Source organism: Myripristis murdjan, chromosome 9 (genome assembly GCF_902150065.1).
Source record: "Myripristis murdjan chromosome 9, fMyrMur1.1, whole genome shotgun sequence".
Classification (NCBI taxonomy): Eukaryota; Metazoa; Chordata; class Actinopteri; order Holocentriformes; family Holocentridae; genus Myripristis; species Myripristis murdjan.
In genome coordinates this window covers 25,346,423-25,367,715 of record NC_043988.1, presented here as the reverse complement: position 1 = coordinate 25,367,715, position 21,293 = coordinate 25,346,423, and the positions used below count along the sequence as shown (strand labels likewise).

The window sequence follows — 21,293 nt, the reverse complement described above, 5'->3', positions numbered from 1 at the left end:
AGTTTGTCTTGGGTATCTGAGCTGATGCTTCTCAAGGTAAAGTGCTACAGTGTCATTAAAAATCTACATTATGGTATGCTCAATTTGGAAACAAATCTACATTTTCAGACTAATATCTTTTTGATATAATTTTACTGCATGGATGCACACCTAAAAGTTTTATATTATTCACTTATTTCTATTTCTATAGTGTGGTTGTTACATTTTTGGCCATTAGCAGCTCATGACCATGACCATACATTCCCTCCATTGCTATACAACTGGTATGCGGTTTTTGCATAGCCTCAACTGTGGCTGCACCTCTACAAAAACATAACTGCATGTATGGTCATGCAAAACCACAGTATCTGTGATGGGGCCACTTGGCTCTTTTTTTTCTCTCAATTTCTTCAAATTCACAGTATGAACAACATGGAGCTGGCAGAGGAGAGAAAACCTGAAGTGGTTCGCAAACATCTGCATATTTAACAAGAAACAAAGCAAACGTTTGTGTGCCATCACTGTTTCCAACACTCTATTAAGAGAGTTGTAAACATGAGAGCTGAGAATGTAAATGTTAGTGTTTCTGCTCTTAATGCACAGAACCACCAACACAGCAAAAACACACAACACTGGTGTGTCAGCATTGCCACTCAGAACCAAAACCCTTAAGAGCCTGGCTAAGCAGCTTATTTTGAGGCAAAATTAAAGCAAGAGAGCGCATGCGTGATGGTCAACGCCCACTTTTGCAGAGCGGAAGGTGGGCAATTTTTTTGACTACAGAGTGACTCCTCTTTACGCTTACACAGCATCTTTGTCTGGCCGCACTCACATCCACGCATGTACACTGTGACCTTTGAGTGCAGGCAGCAGTGAAAGCTGCACGCAGTGGACGGACGGACGGAGGAGCACGACGATATTCGAAGCTATTTAAACTTATAAACCCATCTTAAATGGGTTTATTATCACACCAGTCGTTATTTTCGTCTGCCGATTGTTGTGAATGGATTATCTTAATCACGTCTCACCAAGAAGCCTTACAACGCCCTGTCAGCAGCCATAGCTTGGACATTGACGCTGGAGGTAAGCTCGTCATCAACAGACTGCCATTTTCAGAGGTTAGCTAACAGCGGGCTAGCTAACGTAACCGGTTTTGCTAAGCTAGCGGAGGTTGCTAGCTAACCTGTTAGCATGCTAACGGAAACTTCCAGTCGACAGCTCGCTTTAATGTTACCTGCTCCTGTCGACTTGTTACCCGAGGAAGTGTTTTTTCGACGGTTTACTTAAAGATATATGCTACATCGCTAGCTACATTTTTAAGGTTTATTTTCTACAGGCTACGATTTCAATTCTTGAGGCGATGTTACAAAAGCTCTCCCTGTTTGCTAACGTTAAAGAATGGCTGTTTATGCCAACTGTTAAAGGCCCAGGAGTAACGTTAACATTATCGTTATGTCACTTACGGGTGCTGTCTTTACTTTTGTCATTCAAAGTCAGTCTCACAGCAATAATTATGCCTATCGCCCATTGGTTTGTTTGGGAACATGTGAACTGGCAGGTCACCCGTGGGGGAAAAATGAGCTGTGTGCCTCTTCGGCCTGTCTTTGCAGTCAGCCTTTACCAGCCGGCTGAAATGTAACCAGACACTACAGCTCTCTCTCTCTCTCTCTCTCTCTCTCTCTCTCTCTCTCTCTCTCTCCCTGTGTGTGTGTGTGTGTGTGTGTGTGTGTGTGTTAAACAGGATACTTTAATCTGCCCCTGCAATGGCAGTGTTTAGTCCCCAGGTGCTCTTTGCAGTCACAAGATCAAGGTAAGTCTTAGCTACACTTGCCCAGCATCTTGATAGTTAACATTAGTCAGGTGAACACGATCCATTGGCAGCATCCCACCGGGGTTCGCGAGATAATGAACTGAACTGAAACTCTGCACAAAACCCACTGATAACAGCCATAAATTGTTTTAGTGAGTCCTTGGCTTGTATCGAAGATGGGGGAAAAAGCACAAGCTGTCTTTGTTTACATTGCACGTGAAGTGGAGCTTACATATCATGACTCCAGTTACATACACACACTCAGTGATGTAAGATCATGTAGTGTGCTCCAGGTAGCATTTAGTGTTAGGTTATTGCATTAGTTAAATCTGACAGGGTGAGTATTCTGAAATGTGTACGTAGGAACTGGAAATGGGTGTAAATCAATAAAAGAAATGAACCCTTCCCCCAAGCAACCAAAGGGAGAGATTTACACAATATGTAAATGAAAGTGTGAAGAGGCCAGTCACCTGAACAGCAGTTAATGTAATAGGGATAATATGTGGTTCACTGTTGAAATGTTGTTGTAGGTTTCTGTGTTGTCGTTTTTTTTTTTTTTTTTTTAATTGTTGGGCCAGTTTGTTTTGCCTCCCTCATTTTTGTGTTTGATTCAGCTGATTAATATTGCAGTAGATTGAAGAGTGACTACACAAAGTTTTTCAAATATTTTCTGTTGTACACCATCTCATCCCTAAGTTAGAAAGACTGCCAAATGTCACTAAATTCATAATGAGAAATGTGTGATAAACAAAAGTTGGGTCACTGTCAGTGGCCAGGCTTTTGCAGGGAATGTAAACAGTCTTGCACCCACTTTTAATGTTTTTTTTTTTTTTTTTTTTGCTAACACAGAGGTCTGATAACAGCAAATATGAGAGCTTTTGGCGGTCTTTGGATAGTGCAGAACTACAAAATACTAGCAAACTGTGTTGACACTTGAATGCTAAAACTACAAACTAACTTTAGCTAGGACGAAGGAAAATATACATAGCACACCTTGAAAGGACATATTGTATTTGTCTAAAAAGGACACATTCTTTGAAACAAGTCATTTCCTTTGAAGTCTGGTTTCCCGGTGGGAGTGGGGGCCGTAAATGCACTTGGAAGTCAAAAGCACCAGAGCAGGGTTTTGGCAATGTCAGTAAAACAAAACAAAGAAGAAGAGCCTAAATTTGTACTGGCCACATTAATTAATGTATGTTTATCATAGAAATATGTAGCCCTACCAATTTTCATTTCTATTATGTGTACAGAGTGTTACAGAGGTATAAATCTACTTACAGTTACCATGTGAATAGATTTTGAATTAGCAGCCAGTGTGGTTGGTGGCGGTTAATAATTTGTCCATCAATGGCAATTTTTTGACTAGTTGTTGGTTGTCAGTCGCACACTTTGTGCCAGAGTTATTTATTTTGAAGGAAAATATTGACTTGCACAGTGTTTTGTGATAACTAATCATTTTCTCTTTTTGCTGTCAACAGGGGATCGTATTTGTTGACCAAGAGGCACTGCTGCACCTCTCTGTCTTCCAAAGCCTATCTCCATATAGACCCTCCCCGCTATTTATCTTCATTGTACCCACTCAGGCACTCCCGCTCTTGCTACCTGCAATGTTACCGAGGCCATGGCTCATGCCGCACTCACAGCTCTACCTTACTAGCCAGGTCACTACACAGCTCAAGTGTTTGGCTGCAGGACACAAAACAGGAGAATGCTAAGCCCTCCCCCGTCCCTGCCCAGGATAGCCCTCCTGGGACAAAGAAAGACCCTGCTGCCCCTCCACCTCAACCCCAACCCCCATCAGCACCCACTCCAGCGTCCACCATTGCCACAGCAGCTGCCGTCCCTCCGGCCCAGGAAAGAGCAGTCGTTAAAAAGTCTCTGTATCAGAGGATTGTGGACGAGTTGAAGCACTACTACAATGGCTTCCGATTGCTGGGCATTGATACCAAGATCGCTGGCAGGATGGTGTGGAGGCTGTTGCATGGACAGTTGCTCACACGCAGAGAGAGGAGACGGGTAAGATGAGTGGTGTTTGTAGTTTATGCATTGGATGAGTTTTATCACAGTTTGACCCTTTATAAGTCATGTGTACTGCAGTGTAATTTTTAGTTATACTACAGCTACATATTCATGGAATGAAAAAATGGCTGAGCTCTGTTTGGCTTCTGTGTCCTTTTTTGCCTCTACTCTCTTTTTTTATTGCCCTCTGGTCACAGTAGGATGTCTGTCTGGTTTCTCTGCAGTTGTCTGGATACTTCTCATTGTCATTGCAAAAGACTTTAAAGTTGTCATGCCGGCTGCTCTGCTCTGTCACTCTTGTTCCCTAGATTATTATCAGTAAATCATTCAGATGCACAGTGCTTTATGGCTGAAGGCAGATTTTGACATTGTTACACCACTGTTTTTGTGGAGAGTATGCACTAGAGTGCAGTGTTTTGTTTTAGAGTCTAGGGGGATACGACCAAGATAAGTTAGCAGCGCTGATGTGGCCTAGTTGTTTGGGTGACCAAACTGTAATTGACATGTCACAGGTATGATCACCAGTTTGTCCAGTAAAAATGAGCTGAAAGCATTTTTGTAAAATGAAAGTAGACTTTGAGTAGAACTTTAGAGATATGAGGCCTCCCTACATCATTGTTGGTCATTGAGCTATACACCTGTATTAAACTCCCATTTTAGTACAGTACATACTTGGTATCACTCAGTCAGTGTGTTGAGGCATATACCACGGGCTGTTGGCATTAAGTGGAGCCCTTGTTATTGACTTGGGTAGGGTGTTATGCCCTCTGTCAGGGAAGCTGCCTTGTCTCTTAACTGTTCACTGGTAAATGAAATGAAACTAAATAAACATGTAAAAAGTTACACATACAATGCATTCATACAGTTTGATGAGATCCAGTCACTAATTTAATTTACATATCAGAAAACAGTTAGGAAACAGCCTTCAAGTGATGTGATTAACTTAGGTGATCTGTGTTGTGTTCAGAAAACATGAATCAGGCAGAAGAAAAATATACAAAAAAGCAAATGGTCACCCAGATTGGCTTGGCTGAAATATTTTAAGTTTTTTGTAGAGACAGAAGTATTTTTTCTCTTTTCACCAGTAAATAAATAAATAAATATACATATATTAAGTAGGCCATTCTCAGTTAGACTTTCTGTCTAGTTATGGAGACTATGCGCAGATAGGTCACAGTATCTCTTGAAGGAAGCTCCATTCCTTCAGAAGGATAGCATGTCTTTCTAACCTAGTGGTGTGCACATATTGAGCAAGCAAAGCATGCATGTATATATCTCTGAGCTATTTTTGAAGGGAACTGGCAGAGCTTCAGTGCACATGTAGTGGCTCTCAAATGCAAACACTTCCAGAGACCTGACAGGGGTGCTGGGGTTTTTCAGATATTGGTGCTAATGTCTTGTCAGATGAGAGATTCTGTAACTTTATAAGGGATTTAAAACTGGCCCATGATACCAGTATTATGTATTACATTATATTCATGTTAGACATGTTAGCATTTTATTTTTTAACCCCTTATATGTCTCTTTTCAGCTGATGAGGACCTGTGCTGACCTGTTCCGTCTAGTGCCCTTCATGGTGTTCATCATTGTACCTTTTATGGAGTTCCTTCTGCCCGTCTTCCTGAAGCTCTTCCCAGAGATGCTACCCTCCACCTTTGAGACAGAGTCCAAAAAGGCATGTATAAATACATACAAACACACACTTGCCAGAAACTGGAATGACCTTACAAGTGAGTTCATCCTCCTGCTTATGCAACTTAGATAGGGCTGATGCTGCTTCAGTAAGCACTTCAGGCTGTGACTGATTTAAGCAGCTGATTTGGAGTGATACACACTATTTACAGTGACATCTTTAATCAGAATATACACATGATTTCAAAACCTCCCTCCCAGTTTTGTGAAAGCAGGACCCTGACTTGTAAATCCTCTCATATTGTTCTAATCTGTCTATTGTTATTATTGTTATAATATACCATTACTTCATATTCCATTTTGTGACTTTTCAAGCCTCCTGTTGAGGAGAAGCAGCATGTTTCTGTATCGGGTACAATAGCCCTGTCAACTCCAATGTTCCCTGGTTTCTGTGGAGCATGGTTGAGTGATTCACAGATATGCTCTCGTGCTCCTGGACATTAGAGAGCTGCCCGGCCTCTCATAACATAAGAGTGAAAAGGAACTGGTGTTTTGTTGGCAGTATAATACAGCTATGCAGTATCAAAGTGGGGTTGGAGTTGCAACAGACCTCAAGACTGTCGTTACATTATTTTAGCAACAGCTCAAGGACTCCTCAAAGGAACTACATTTTCATTATTCTCTGATAAATCTTCATGGGGTCTTTATTATAGTATGTGAACCTCAATCATGTTTTGTGATGTCAAAAGGCATGTTATTGGTTAGTTATTCCTAACCATCTACCCTGATAAGTGATACCTTTTTTTACAGTTCAGAGGTAACCTTTTGGGTGTTAGGGTTTGGGTTTGGGTCATGAAAAAAAAATTGCGAGAGAAGTCAAAAAACACATTATGTGCAGGAGTTTTTAAAGGACTAGAACACCATGTAGCTGCTACTGTAAGGTGAGGAAGGACAGATTTTATTAGAAAAGATAATAATAGAAGCATAATATTACACACTTAAGGGGAGTAGCAGCAGACACCAAGGTAGATTTTTTTTAATGTTGTGTCCTTTCTTTTTTTAAAAATACATACTGGAAAATTGTATTTGACATTAATAATCTATAAAGTTTTTGTCATATCAGGCTCTCATAGGAAATCCTCTGCCATTGTCCCACAGGTATATGTGATGTGTTAAGTCAAAAGTCATGGAATAATATGACAAGTCTTGGTTAAATGTAAGTTCACAGATTTTGTGAATTTCAGAACCAATTAAAGTATTTTCAAATGTTCGGTTACTAGGATGAAAAGCCTTCATTCATTTTAAATTACAGAGATACTTGAACTAATCTTTTCAGCACAGATGTGTGTGCGTGTGTGAAACAGAGAAATGGAGAGGGCAGGCGGTGATGAAGGGCTGTCCTTGTCATGTAGTCATATTCATCTGAACCTGTCTTTCATGTACTACTTCTGTAATTAATCAGCCTCTGTCCTGTAGGAGGAGAAGCAAAAGAAGGGTCTTGCTGCTAAGCTGGAATTGGCCAAGTTTCTTCAGGAGACAATCGCTGAGATGGCCCGCAGAAATAAGGCTAAGGTCCAAGCAGAGGATGAGACACAGCGCTTCTCTACATATGTTCAGAAGGTAAACCATGGCACTGTAGATGTGTATTGCTTTGTTACAGTGTGTAGTAGCAGTAGTCCAGTATCTGGACTGCTGCTACTGAGTGATCAGATGTGATCTGATGTTCTTCATGTTAAAAGACACCTTTCTGCAAGAGACATAACAGTCAACAAGTTTCCTCAACTAAAGCTGAAGAAAAGTGACTTAAAATTAGCCCTTTCACACATTGAACCCAAAGCAGACTAAATAATAAAATTACTGAAATTTTTGATGAAACAAGGTAAGAATTTCTCTCCAACTTTTTTTAGGTGCGGCATACAGGAGAGCAGCCCACCACAAAGGACATTGTGCGGTTCTCCAAGCTGTTTGAGGATGAGCTGACTCTGGAGCACCTGGAGCGCCCCCAGCTGGTGGCCCTGTGTAAGCTACTGGAGCTCCAGCCCATCGGCACCAACAACTTGCTCCGATTCCAGCTGATGATGCAGCTCAGGACCATCAAGGCAGACGATGAGGTGAGAGAGAGTGGTGTTTTAGTAGGCTGTGGGGTGTCATTATGGAAAGGGCAGAAGGAGAGAAAGAGAGCAAAGAGGAAGGGTTTTCTGAATTGTGCAATGGGTTCAGAGCCACTGTTAAGACATTTAGGTTCAGTTTCCCTCATGACATCTACGCAGCACAGATGCTCTTCATTGACATTTCAGTTAGAATAAGGTTTGTGCCCATCTCTTTGACAGCACCTTTTATCGTTTGCTTGTGCACCAATTTTACTCCTCTGTCTCCATTTCAGATGATAGCAACAGAGGGTGTTGCGGCTATGAGTGTGTCAGAGCTGCAGGCAGCATGTCGTAGTCGAGGAATGAGATCTCTGGGTCTCACCACCGACCAGCTACGCCAGCAGATGCAACAGGTGAGACATTGATTATCAGTCTGCAGCTCGTACTGCTGGGCATTCTTGATTTTAATAGTGCATGATGAAGAAGATAAATCACCAGAACGTTAAATGATTTAGTTGTTCAACATGCATTCCTTGAGAGATTGTCTTACAAGTTGAAAGGGAATACTAATTATTTAATTTTTTAAAAATTGTGAACCACAGATGCATGTAGATTCTCTTCATTATACTTTTTACTATCAAATTTATGGTGCTGTCTGTGCAAAAGTCAAAGAAATGTTGTGCCTTTTACTTTAAAATGTGTCACTATCATTGAAAATTTGTTCTGTAAACCATTATAAAATGAAAATGGACTGAACTGAAAGTGGATTTCTAATTTTTTCCTCAAAACAGTGTGTTTAAAAAAAAAAAAAAAACAGTAATGTTTTGATCACTTAATGAAACCCACTAATCATGGTCTTTATCTCTATATCTAGTGGCTTGACCTGCACCTAAAGGAGAATGTTCCTCCATCCCTGCTGCTGCTCTCTAGGGCCATGTACTTGACTGACCTCAAACCCAAACCCCCTGTCATCCCGCCAGTACCCAAACTGGAGGTTAGACAAACACACACACACACACACACGCACGCAGAGAAAGGGTGAGTCAGCCTGTACAATGTGGTTAAATTTTACAAGCTGTACTGCTCTACATTCCATGAATGTACAATTGAGAAAGTATATGTAGAGTGCATGAGAGTCAAGTATGAAATACAGCTTGTTGAATAGTTTGTATGCAGGTCGCAGATGTCGAGTGTTCTGTCTCTTCTCTGAGAGCTCTCTATGGAAACCACCAGATGTTACATAACTAGTTTTCTTATTCTTGGCTGTGTGAAGTATTTTTTCATACCTTGAAACTATGTGACATTACATAATAAAAGCTATAGAAACATTTATCAGGTAATTTCAGATAGCAGATCATATTGTATTAGACTCTTTTGTGGTGTGGGATCTCCTTTTCAAATGTTTTTCATTTTTGCAGAAATCCACTCCTCCTCCAGTGGAGAATACGGAAGAGTCTAAAACTACAGTTTCTACTGACATGCTAGCAGACCCTGCCCGGGTCATCAAAGACAGACCGGTCAGTACTCTCCTAACATGCAGCCACAGAATAAACAGCAGAATGAGATAAGCTGAACTGTATTGATGCTTGAGGTGAAATTCGGTCATTGTAACATGTAAGAGGTTGTATTTAACAATACAATAGAGAAACTTTATCTAAACACTCTAAACTACCTCATCATGCTAAATGAAACTTTAATTTTCTTGAATGAGTATTTCTTACTTTGACAGTACAGTTGGGCAGTAGTGAATATCTTAACTTCAGCCAGTCTGCTTCATATATATCTCATATATTGCCCCATGCTCTGGGGGCATGCAGTCATTTGTGGAAAGGTAGTGGAGCTTTGGACTTGTCACAGCCTGTACTAGACCAGAGTACACGTGTCTCGAAATCTGCCTCTGCGAAATTGTTGGCATGGTGCATGATGAATTCATTTGTAGCTTTTAAATGCACAAGGAAGAAGCATCTCTACAGTTTCGATTTAGCAGATTATTTTAATTAAATTTTTTAATTTTGCTGAACCAATTTGAGTTGGCAGTGCCCCCAAAATAGGACACAACCTTCAAACCAACACATTGTGGGCAGGGAAAATACATAAAAGTTTGTCCAACATCCAAAAATCTCTTTTCTCTCTGTTTTTCTAAGGTGGAGGAATTGAGAGACAAGGCTCCTGTGGTTACAGACAAATCATTGTCTCCTGCTGAAGTCCTTCAGGTGAGCTCCCATAGTTCCTTGTGGTATGCACAAGAGCCAGTATGGGTTTTGATGCTAGACAGGGTTTCACAGTGCAGCTCTTTCCTTGTGGTTTTGATCTTTTTCACATAACATGCTGATCTCTCACACCAGGACGCAGCTACTATCTCAGGAAACCTACCAATCAGTTGACAGGCAGGACACAAATATTTTGGACAGAAAGAAGTTGAGGAGGTTGGTTTGGTCTAGATATGGAGTAGCATCAGTTAGCAGAATGCTAGACGAGCCCACACAAATGCAGATAGCCCCTTTCAAAGTGAGATCTTTCAAGGCATACCGTTTTTTCTTTTAATGCAAGCCCAAGTTGAGTCTTGTTTTTGTATGAACCTTGTAGCTACACCTACCCAAGTTCAGGACAGCCAGGAACTGGGAAAGTTAGTACTTCCAAATTCCACTTTAATGGCCTTCCACCACTTCAATCCTTTGTTGAAACTAGGGAGTTATCTCTGAGCTTCCAGTTCCCTGACACATATCTCCATGACCCCTGTGACGGCAAAATCAATATATCAGCATTCGTAATGAACTTTTGAACCAAATGTGTGTTCTGTGCTTTTAAACAGACTTTCAAGTTTTGCTTTGTGTATGGCTTAATTCAACATACATTAAGATTACATATAGAGTAGATGATTTAAGAAATGATGAAAAAAATGCTGGCTTTCTTCATGTTTTTCTGTATTTTAATAGGCTGCCTATTGGGTGAAGTGTTGATAGTGTGGTCATTTAAAATGTAAAGTCCTGTATAGTTTGACTTTGAAAAATCTTAACACAATCTGTGTAAGGTCTAAAAACATCTGCTGAATATTAGGGAGCAAGCCCACATGGGTGTACAGTACACACCCACATGTGCGTCGCAGTACATAAAAGGATTTGTGTTTGGGAATTATGCAAACACAGGATACTTTGGTTTTCCCAGCACTTCACACAGAACTTTCTGAAGAATCACTTTCTCCCAAATATAAGAAGTCTTCTTGTTTTCTTCTGTTAGACATGGATAGTGTGGTTCAACTTTGCTCTGTGATCTCCTCTCCAGGCTAAAGCAGCGACAGATGTGTCCCAGAAGAGCAAGATGAGTGCCAACGGCGTGTGAAGAGGTGCAGGAGGCTCCTGGCTGGACTGAAAGGGACTTAGCCATGACGCAGGAAAGTAGGCTAGTTTAGACGTAGTGGTCAAATGTCAGGCCATCAGTGATCTACAGCATAGTTGACATCAAGCATTTGGAAACTGTCCCTCCGCCCTGCCCTTTGAATTCCTTCACTTCTTGTTCAGCAGTGCCACTGGCATATTCATGACAACAGAGTGCACATTGTCCTGCTCCCCTCCTGTCCTTCTCTCTGTTAACGTCTCCATTGACTCTAACTCCAGTGTCGCTGGAAAAAGTACCAGCCTGAAATTTCAAGGCACTGGCAGACCACTGATGGTGATACACTTTGTTCTATGTCCTGGAAAGAGACAACCCTGCCTTCCATGATGAAGCCTGGCTCAATATCTCAGTGGTCCAGATCACCTCCTCCTCCTCCTGTATATTTGTAAATATCCTGTATATTTTTCTCACTGTCTGACATTGCAGCAGCTTTGTACAGTTTGTTTATGCAACGGCCTAATTTCTCTTATGCAATACTTTGAAGTTTTCCCTCTTAGCATTTTTATTTGGTTTTATTTGTGTAACATTTAACTCCAGTTCCGACTCTGACATAAGAGTCCTCTGAGATAAACAATAGAAAGTTACAACAGCTGTTAAACGTTTTGGTTCAACAGCTGTATCATCTTTTGATTTTCGTTAAGTTTGACCTTTCTGAACCCTGGAGAGAACAGACGGCACATTCTGAACCTTTGGCATTCACAGCAGCCATAGGTTCAGGGAAATTCACTGAAGTTGGAATGAGGTTGTGTTGTGTCGATGTGTGCAGTTGTAAATAGCAAATGAATGAGTATATTGTTTTGATTGAAAGAGAGCGCTCTCCTTAAGCCCATAAGAGATTGTAGTGATGTGCAGTCTGCCTCCAAAAAATCCTATTTTATTCTGCTGGATTATATATACTTTATTTTAACACTATATTGCTACTTTTAATTCAAATTTGAAAGAAGATATACTTGACAGCATTGACTGCTACTGGACATAATCCATGCAAAATGTTAAAACTATTTGTGAATATGTTGCTAAAATATTGGAGTAGCATATATAAATGTTGCAGCCATAAGTGAGATGGTTACCCAAGGACATTTTATTTTTTGTAATGTGGTTAAAAGAGGTAAAATATATACTGTTATGACTGTGATTATAGCCACTCCATTAAGCTTTCAAAATTATATGACCTTGAAGGTTGCTATTTGAAGGTTTACCACATAAAAGTGTACTGTATACACATCTGTATACATATGAGTGTGTTTGTTTGACAATGCCTTAGCCTTTGGGACAAATGTTTAGCAACAAGTTTGGAGATTTTATTAACCCCTTACATACAGCTGACGTTGGCATAAGCATTATAACTTGGCTTCTCATATCTGAGTGAAATGGAATTGTCTCCGTGCACCGTTCTGCCTCAGAGCTCATTACCCATAGGAAATGGATGCAGTAAATGATGCTTTTTTTTTTTTAGAAGAAGAATGATTATTAATGTGATTTGTTATTGGTTTTACACATGTTCCTAAGGGTAAGGGGCATCGAGGCTGATATTTGCATTTTTCTTGAGATTATACTATACAGATTTCTATCCTACCATGTCATTTTGTACTTGGCTTGATGGTTCACTTCACTGAGTTACCTTTGTCTCTGTGGAATGTCTCTATTTTTCCTCCCTGCTCAAACCCTGTATCCATTCATGTAATTGTCAGGTCTGTGTTGATGATGGGGCTGAAGAAAGTAAAAGATCAGAGAATCATAACTTGTACATTTATCAGTTCTGATGTTCTCTCATGCCATATTCAACCTCGCGTGATCTAAGTGACATTTGTGGCACTTTTATTTGGAATCAGTAAGTTGGTGTTTTGAGCTGGAGGTCAGTGTTTAGTTCGTAACAGCCTTTGTTTTCTCTCAGAATTGTTGAGGAAGCATATTTGTGTTGCTCTTCATACTTTTGTGACAAATTGATCTGGTCACCCCATACTGTTAATCTGTGGCACTGTTGCGTAATTGAATGACTGTACAGCAATGAAGTAATGAGGATGGCTTGACTCATATCTCACTGATATGAAGTTTGTAATTTGTCATCAGACCTACTGGACAAGACTGTGAGTTGGAGACTGTTTGTAATTCAGGGTTCACCAAAAGACTCCAGTGTTAGTTTGTCAGCACATGCTCAGTATCATCCTCATTATCCTTCCACATCTTTGCTCCCCGCCATTTCCTTACATTTGACATCATACAGTTTACTTGCAGTTCCATGCCGTTGTACTAATCACTGCCTGCATGGAAGTTGCTCCTGCCTACTTTTGTCACAGATGCTCTGATGTGTAAGCTCCACTGTGATCTGTGGCTCTAAACGCACTGAAGGTCAAGTGAGTCCCTTGTCTGCAGGCCTGCTCTTTCTACAAATCCAACATGGATGTCCGATTACTCATTTCACTGCATTAAATTTGTGCATAATTTGACCATGTCAGATGAGTGTTTGGGTGGTAAAAGACCAGAGTTCACATGATTAAATTCATGAAACCCTTTACACTTGTGTCCTGTCTGATTTTTTTTTTTCTTTCTTATCAGTACTTTAGAAGTAGGGATGACAATCAGTTTTAGCACTTAGGAATAATCATGGCTGTATTCAAAGTCATTCATTACCGATTATCAGTAAATGAAATTACAGTGGTCATAGCCAATATAAACCAGTTACCATTATAAGAGTTGAGGTGGAAATCTGTGTAACTTCTGGATTGGTTGATAGTCTGAGGTTGTTCTGCACTTTCCACAGATCACTTGGCTCTCAGTACAGTCAGTACTGGGAGGTCTTTTTTCCATGGATGTAGTGATTAACACTGTGTTCCTGCAGATGGCGCTGTGGTCTTTAACTGCTGCTGCCCACGCTTGCTACTCAGTTGTGTTTACTCAAAACAACTATGTTCATGCCACCAGGGGAAAAAAACAGCACATTTTTGGAGAGACCTATTAACACCAGATGTTTCAAACAGAAACTGTTTTAAAAGCTTTCAGGAATCGAGTACGGGTGAATAGAAAGCAATAAAATAAACATGTATACGAAAATGCCATGGATTATTAGTTCTCAGGATTAATTCAGCGTATTTACTTCTCATTGCTGGTTGCATTTTTCTAAAGATAATCGTAACAATTTTGTTTTGCCATCCATTAATGTTTCTCTGTATGGCGTCATATGGGCAGATTGCTGCCATATAGACTATTTGATGTCGCCAAGTGAACGCACAGTGCTTTGATGGTGCTATAAGGCGTCTTGACCAGCAGAGGGCGTCATCTGTATTCAGTTTACACTAAGCTTGCTTGAAGCCCTTCAGCTTCCACATAAATATCAAAACTTGTGAATGACCAATAACTTTTGAGTTTGTTTTGCTTTCTTCTCTGTCACTGTCATTAGATATCCAATAAATAGTAAAGTGAAAGTGGAACTGTGTGTGTGTGTGTGTGTGTGTGTGTGTGTGTGTGTGTGTGTTGTGATCTGCACTCCACTGGGTACACTGAGTTTATCCTGAAAACCACCACTTACCCACAGCATTCTAAAGGCTGTGTGTGTGTGTGTGTGTGTGTGTGTGTGTGTGTGTGTGTGTGTGTGTGTGTGTGTGGTATAACAAATGACTCATTCCGTTTTATGGGTTTTTTGTTTTTTGTTTTGTTTTTAAAATACGGACTGTGAGGCAAGAACACACTTAGTTTGAAATGTTATTTACTGGAAGAAGTTGAACACCACATTCTCACAAATTTACTGGAATGTAAATTTAATGAGGCAAACCTGTGTCAGTCCAGGCAGGGGTTGGTCCATCAAAATGCTGCAAACTTGTCTGACTAGGGTTTAGTTTGGGGAGTCAGCCAAGCCCGAGTCTTGCCAACACAGTCTTTGTTCGACAGCCCACATCACATACATACCAATCCTGAGTGAAAACTCCACGCACATCTATTGTCACTGGATCTTTATTTCTCCAAATGCTACAGTATAGCGGTCCGATCTGAAGAAAGGGCGTTGGCCAGCTGAAGGACCCTGACTAAGGTAAGGAGATGTTTCCTTTTGAATGTTGACTTTTTATTACGTTAGGCTGCTTTGCACGCATCTCTCTCGTCACTCTCTGGATCAGGTGTTTTTAGTTTTTCAGACTGTCCTGCTCTCAGAGAACAAATAGGTCAGCAGACGATTCTTGTGAAATTAGACGACAAAAACATGCAGATATAACATAAACATAAACATAAGGCCTGCCTGGTTTTTTCTGCTCCGATGGAGGCTAAAGGACGCCGAGAGAGAGAGAGAGACTGATAACCGGATGGACGCAGTTCAAAATTCATCCTCCTGCTGCGTCCTGAGCAGAGCAGAGTTTTTAGGCTGTCTGTCAATGTGCGGACACATGGGGAGTTTAGTTTACTGGCTTCTGTAAGTGTTGAGATGCTGTGACAATAGCAATACAGCAGCACTATCAGCTCCTTTGTACGGAAGCCCTAAAGGGCCATACATAAATATATTTTATTTCCTCCGTTTTCTCGTGATAACGAGATAAATCCTCCGTTTTCTCGTGATAACGAGATAATTTTCCTCCGTTTTCCCGTGATAACGAGATAAATTTCCTCCGTTTTCTCGTGATAACGAGATAATTTTCCTCCGTTTTCTCGTGATAACGAGATAATTACATCGAGATCTCGAGAAAACAAAGCGATTGTCTTATTAAATTATTGCAGGAAACATCAGTCAGTGTAGCAATGTCAGAGGAGCAGGAGAGTATTGATCACTGCATCACTTATCTGTTCAATCAAGGCCTGACACAGGCTGAAATAGCTTTATGCTTTATGTCAGGGGTCACCAATCACGTGCCATGCAGGGCCGAGAGGCTGCAGGTTTTCATTCCAACCAAGACCTCCACCAGGTGATTTCACTGATTAGCTCCAGGTGATCAGTGAAATCACCTGGTGGAGGTCTTGGTTGGAATGAAAACCTGCAGCTTCTCGGCCCTCCATGGCACATGATTGGTGACCCCTGCTTTATGTGTCCAAGGAGACGTCAGTCAGCATGACATGTCACGTATGATGGAAATCTCAGGCCTATCACGTTTCATTCATTCATTCAAAACGGAGGGAAAATATCTCGTTATCACAAGAAAACGGAGGAAAATTATCTCGTTATCACGAGAAAACGGAGGGAAATTATCTCGTTATCACGGGAAAACGAAGGAAAATTATCTCGTTATCACGAGAAAACGGAGGAAATTTATCTCGTTATCACGAGAAAACGGAGGAAATAAAATATATTTATGTATGGCCCTTTAGGGCTTCCGTACCTTTGCCTTTTATGCCCATCTCTTATGTCTTGTCCTTAAAAGTCGTAATAAACTACTTTTTCGTGACAGTGTCTTTACAGACCAGCAGTTAGGGCATGGATGTGCTGCTATGAGGATTACTGTCTAGATCTGTGAAGACGTTAAAGCTGTCACGAAAAAATAAAAATGAAATAAAAATCACTTATTGATTTGCGGAAGTATTGTGTAATGTCCTTTCAATTTTCCATTCATACTATTGGTGAAAATGCCTTTTATACCTCAGAAGTTGTGCCATGACATATAGGTAACTATAACAAACGAGGAATTAAGTGCACCACTTAACTGTTTGAAATCATGTATAGAAACTATTAACTGAGGGAAAAAACACTGGGATTTATGAATTTGAGGATTTCAAGACAAATGCATTTGTAACAGGCACACAAAATCAGAAAGTACAATAAGTATTTGTATCTAATCTCTTACTTCTCTCCATATCTCATTTTTCTTTTTTTTCCTCCATTTCTTCTGTGCAGTGCAGATATGAAGCTGACTTCGTTAGCTGTGCTGTGTCTGTCCCTCCTTTTGGTTCACACCCATCTCTCCCTGGCCAAGAGAGGAGGTGGCTTTGGGAAAAAAGGATCTAGCTCTAGGAGAACCTCCAGCCGTGGTAGTAGCTCCATATACAACCGGGGCAATCAGGGCACCGGCTCTCAGGGTGGATACCCCCAATCAGGAGGTTACCCCAGTCAAGGGCGTTACCCTCAGCAACCAGGCAGATCAGGATATCCCAGTCAGGGTTATCCTTACCAAGGGGGGTACCCCATTCAAGGGGGTTACCCTAACCAAGGAGGTTATCCTAACCAATGGGGTTACTACCCTCAGCATCCAGGAACGTACCAAGGACAAGGATACCCGTATGGAGGTGGTGGAGCTGCAGGATCCCCTGCGGGCTATGGTTATGGTGGTTACCCAGGTCGATACATCAATCACAATCCCCGCAACCAAATATTGAGCCCTCGCTTAGGGGGTACATATGGATATGGGGGCTATGGGGGTGACGGTGGCTCTCCGTTTGTCCACTCAGTCCAAAGAATGGGTCTGGGTCCCTCTATGAAATCCAAAGCATTTGGGTGGAGAGCGGCAATGGCAACAGGACCAGAAGCTGTTGCAGGAATGGCTCTGGGCTACGGGCTAGGGAGGTTCCCTCGTCCCCATTTCCATTTCCACAGCCCTCAGGAGGAGTACTACTACAACTACTACATGTACAAGAAATATGGCACCAAATCCACCGATACAAATGACTACAGCAGAGACTATAAGTTCAGCCCACCTGCCATGACTTATGATAATTACATGGACTCCTGCATGAAGAGATCAGACCTGCTGCCTGGGGAGAATCAACAGGGAAAGACTCAACCCATCACCACCTCTACTACCACCACTACTACTACCACGACTACCACCACTACCACTGTTGTTACCTCAGACCCAGACAACAACACATCAGAGATTAACAGCACTGCAGCAGATGAGTCCCCAACCCCTGGGCCCTCTCCCTCCAGCCGTCCAAATCAGCCTGAAGCCAAGCCTCTGCCTCCAGCTTCACAACACGCCAGCAGTGATGACAACGATGATGATACGGTCAGTATTGTGGAGATCGGCTACCCAGCGCTGATTGAGCAGCTGAAGGCCAGGAGGTGTGTGGGACTGTACATGGAGTACGCTGCAAGATACTTGGAGAAACAGATTCGTCCTCCATTGGAGAATACAGAAAAGCCTAAAACTACAGTTTCTACTGACATGCTAGCAGACCCTACCCAGGTCATCAAGGACAGACAGGTCAGTACACTGCTAACATGCATGAAAGCATGCATAAACATGCATAAAATGCATAAAAGATAGTCCAGCATCCTAAATTCTCTTTTCTGTCTGTTTGTCCAAGGTGGAGGAATTGAGAGACAAGGCTCCTGTGGTTACAGACAAACCACTGTCTCCTACTGAAGTCCCTCAGGTGAGCTCCCATAGTTCCCTGTGGTATCCGCAGGAACCAGTGTGGATTTTAATGCTAGACAGGGTTTCACAGTCCAGCTCTTTCCTTGTGGTTTTGATCTTTTTCACATAACATGCTGATCTCTCACACCAGGATGCAGCTACTATCTCAGGAAACCTGCCAATCAGTTGACAGGCTGGACACAAATATTTTGGAGACACCTACACAATAGTTATACTATTCAGGATAGCCAGGAACTGAGAAAGTTACTTCCAAAATCCACTTTAATGGTCTTCCACTACTTCAATCCTTTGTTGAAACTACGGAGTCATCTCTGAGCTTCCAGTTCCCCGATACACACACCACAAAGACAAAAGTATTCGGTCACCCACACATTACACCTACAGGAGCTTTTATGACAACTTTAACAGCTTCCACTCTTATGGAAAGGTTTTCTACAAGGTTTTGGAGTATGTCTGTGGGGATTTTTACTTATTCATCAAGAAGAGCATCTGTGAGGTCAGACACTGATGTTGGACCAGAGGGCCTGGCTCACAGTCTCTGTTCTTGTTCATCCCAGAGGTGTTTGATGGGGTTGAGGTCAGGGCTCTGACCAGTCAAGTTGAGCTTGCTTTGTGCACTGGGACACAGTCATGCTGGAACAGAAAAGGGCCTTTCCTGAACTGTTCCTATAAAGTTGGAAGCAGAGAATTGTCCAAAACGTCTTGGTAAGGTGAAGCATTAAGACTTTCCTTCACTGGAAAAGCCCATAGCATTATCTCCCCTCCACTAAACTTTATAGTCGGCACAATGCAGTCTGGCAGGGAACGTTCTCCTGGCATTCACCAAACCCAGACTTGTCCATCAGACTGTCAGATAGAGAAGCGTGATTAGTCACTCCACCAAACACGTTTCCACCACTCCAGAGTCCAGTGGCAGCGTGCTTTACATGTAAGGCTTGCATGCAGCTGCTTGGCCATCCAAACCCATGCCGTGAGGCTCCTGGCGCACAGTTTTTGTGCTGATGTTAATGCCACAGAAGGTTTGGAGCTCTGCAGTTATTGAGTCAGCAGAGCGTTGGCCACTTTTACGCACTAGGTGCCTCAGGGCTCGGCGCCCCCGCTCTGTAACTTTACGTGGTCTGCCACTTGGTGGCTGAGTCGCTGTGGTTCCTAAATGCTTCCACTTTGCAATAATACCACTTAAAGTTTTTTGTGGAATATCTAGGAGGGAAGAAATTTCACGAACTGACTTGTTGCAAAGGTGGCATCCTATTATATTACTATTACAGCACCACACTTGAATTCATTGAGCTCTTTAGAACAACCCATTCTTTCACAAATGGTTGTAAAGGCAGACTGCATGCTTAGGTGCTTGATTTTATACACCTGTGGCAATAGGACTGAATGAAACACTTGAAGTCAATAATTAAGAGGTGTCACCCAATACTTCTGTCCATACAGTATATCTCTGTGACCTCTGTAAATGTAAATCAACATCAACAGCATTCATAGGGAACATTTGAACCAAATGTGTGTTCTGTGCTTTTTAACAGACTTTCAAGTTTTGCTTTGTGTATGGCTTAATTCAACATACATTAAGATCACATATAGAGTAGATGATTTAAGAAATGATTTCAAAAAATGCTGGCTTTCTTCATGTTTTTCTATATTTTAATAGGCTGCCTATTGGGTGAAGTGTTGATAGTGTGGTCATTTAAAATTTAAAGTCCTGTAATAGCATGACTTTAAAAAATCTTACACAATCTGTGTAAGGTCTAAAAGCATCTGCTGAATATTAGGGAGCAAGCCCACATGGGTGTACAGTACACACCCACATGTGCGTCGCAGTACATAAAAGGATTTGTGTTTGGGAATTATGCAAACACAGGATGTTGTGGTTTTCCCAGCACTTCACACAGAACTTTCTGAAGAATCACTTTCTCCCAAATATAAGAAGTCTTCTTGTTTTCTTCTTTCTTCTCATTAGACATGGATTGCGTGGCTAAACTCCAAGTTCAGTGACAATGTGTCCCAGAAGAGCAAGATGAGTGCCAACGGCGTGTGAAGAGGTGCAGGAGGCTCCTGGCTGGACTGAAAGGGACTTAGCCATGACGCAGGAAAGTAGGCTAGTTTAGACGTAGTGGTCAAATGTCAGGCCATCAGTGATCTACATCATCGTTGACATCAAGCATTTGGAAACTGTCCCTCCGCCCTGCCCTTTGAATTCCTTCACTTCTTCAAACTCGAGGCACTGGCAGTCCTTCAGGTCGTTCAGCAGTGCCACTGGCATATTCATCTATGAACCTGTACACACTCAACAGCACTCTTTTGCATATTTAAGTGCTCGCATGGTAATAAATAAAATACAATAACCAATGAAATAATTGGTGATTGTGTTTTCTTCAATTCTACAGTTATATAATTTTTTAGGACTTAAATTGCAATAATATGTGCATCATTTATAATATATTCGATAATTCTTATCATTTTCATTATTTTACAAAGCATTTTGGTCTTTTAAACTAAACACAACACTATCACTGACATCTGTTTCATATATATGTGTATATATACACACACACACACCTATATAAACACACTATATGTATAGATACATACATACATGCATATATACATATATATAATTTGACCTCAATCCTTTTTTTTTTTACTTCATCAGTTATGTACACTTCTGCACATACAGCGCTCACTGAACAAGTAATAGCATCCCGTGCATTTTATTTTTTCTGTTGTTTTATATCCACTGTTGACATTAAGTATGACAGTTCTGGGTTTTGCACCCCTATCAAACCTTTCCTTGTTGTGTATGTGTGTACACACACATATGTATACATGCACACACACTTCACACAGACACCTCCATCTGCATGTACAATGTTTTGCTGGGCCTCTGTCTCTTGTTTATTACATTCCCACCAGTTTGAACTCTATATGTTTATGTGTCCCTGTGTCTTTCCTCACTTATTTTGTAATCACTTTCTTGCATCAGGGTCTGTGTGTGATTTCATTTCTGTGTGCACACATGGTCCTGCAGTCTCGTGCCCTTTTATAGGGATTGGTGGGGTGTTTGCCTGCTGTATG

The 21,293-nt window shown here is 41.4% G+C and overlaps 2 protein-coding genes across 3 annotated transcripts; both read left to right on the top strand.

The window, feature by feature from the left end:
• The first annotated feature begins 809 nt into the window (after positions 1-809).
• letm2 (leucine zipper-EF-hand containing transmembrane protein 2) lies at positions 810-13,438 on the top strand. The gene is made up of 11 exons (XM_030060044.1): positions 810-1,062; positions 1,721-1,789; positions 3,268-3,805; positions 5,340-5,483; positions 6,917-7,060; positions 7,348-7,551; positions 7,824-7,943; positions 8,405-8,524; positions 8,949-9,047; positions 9,675-9,743; positions 10,813-13,438. The coding sequence occupies exons 2-11, from the start codon at positions 1,743-1,745 to the stop codon at positions 10,867-10,869; spliced, it is 1,542 nt and encodes a 513-aa protein (XP_029915904.1). The 5' UTR covers positions 810-1,062; positions 1,721-1,742; the 3' UTR covers positions 10,870-13,438.
• Positions 13,439-14,621: 1,183 nt separating this feature from the next.
• LOC115365139 (uncharacterized) lies at positions 14,622-20,587 on the top strand. 2 transcript variants are annotated; one of them, XM_030059952.1, is made up of 5 exons: positions 14,625-14,947; positions 16,733-17,656; positions 17,729-18,038; positions 18,142-18,210; positions 20,179-20,586. In XM_030059952.1, exons 2-5 carry the CDS (start codon positions 16,740-16,742, stop codon positions 20,254-20,256), a joined length of 1,374 nt encoding a protein of 457 aa, XP_029915812.1. In that variant the 5' UTR covers positions 14,625-14,947; positions 16,733-16,739; the 3' UTR covers positions 20,257-20,586. The 2 variants fall into 2 exon arrangements, with proteins under 2 accessions (XP_029915811.1, XP_029915812.1); XM_030059951.1 differs by having other exon boundaries at positions 14,622-14,947; positions 16,733-18,038; positions 20,179-20,587.
• Positions 20,588-21,293: the final 706 nt, after the last annotated feature.

Coding starts and splice junctions, on each gene's coding strand:
- LOC115365139 (XM_030059951.1), top strand. CDS start 16,740: ATGAAGCTGACTTCGTTAGCTGTGCTGTGTCTGTCCCTCCTTTTGGTT. Junction 18,039..18,141: donor AGGTCATCAAGGACAGACAG/GTCAGTACACTG, acceptor TGTTTGTCCAAG/GTGGAGGAATTGAGAGACAA. Junction 18,211..20,178: donor CTCCTACTGAAGTCCCTCAG/GTGAGCTCCCAT, acceptor TCTTCTCATTAG/ACATGGATTGCGTGGCTAAA.
- letm2 (XM_030060044.1), top strand. CDS start 1,743: ATGGCAGTGTTTAGTCCCCAGGTGCTCTTTGCAGTCACAAGATCAAG. Junction 9,048..9,674: donor GGGTCATCAAAGACAGACCG/GTCAGTACTCTC, acceptor TGTTTTTCTAAG/GTGGAGGAATTGAGAGACAA. Junction 9,744..10,812: donor CTCCTGCTGAAGTCCTTCAG/GTGAGCTCCCAT, acceptor TCTCCTCTCCAG/GCTAAAGCAGCGACAGATGT.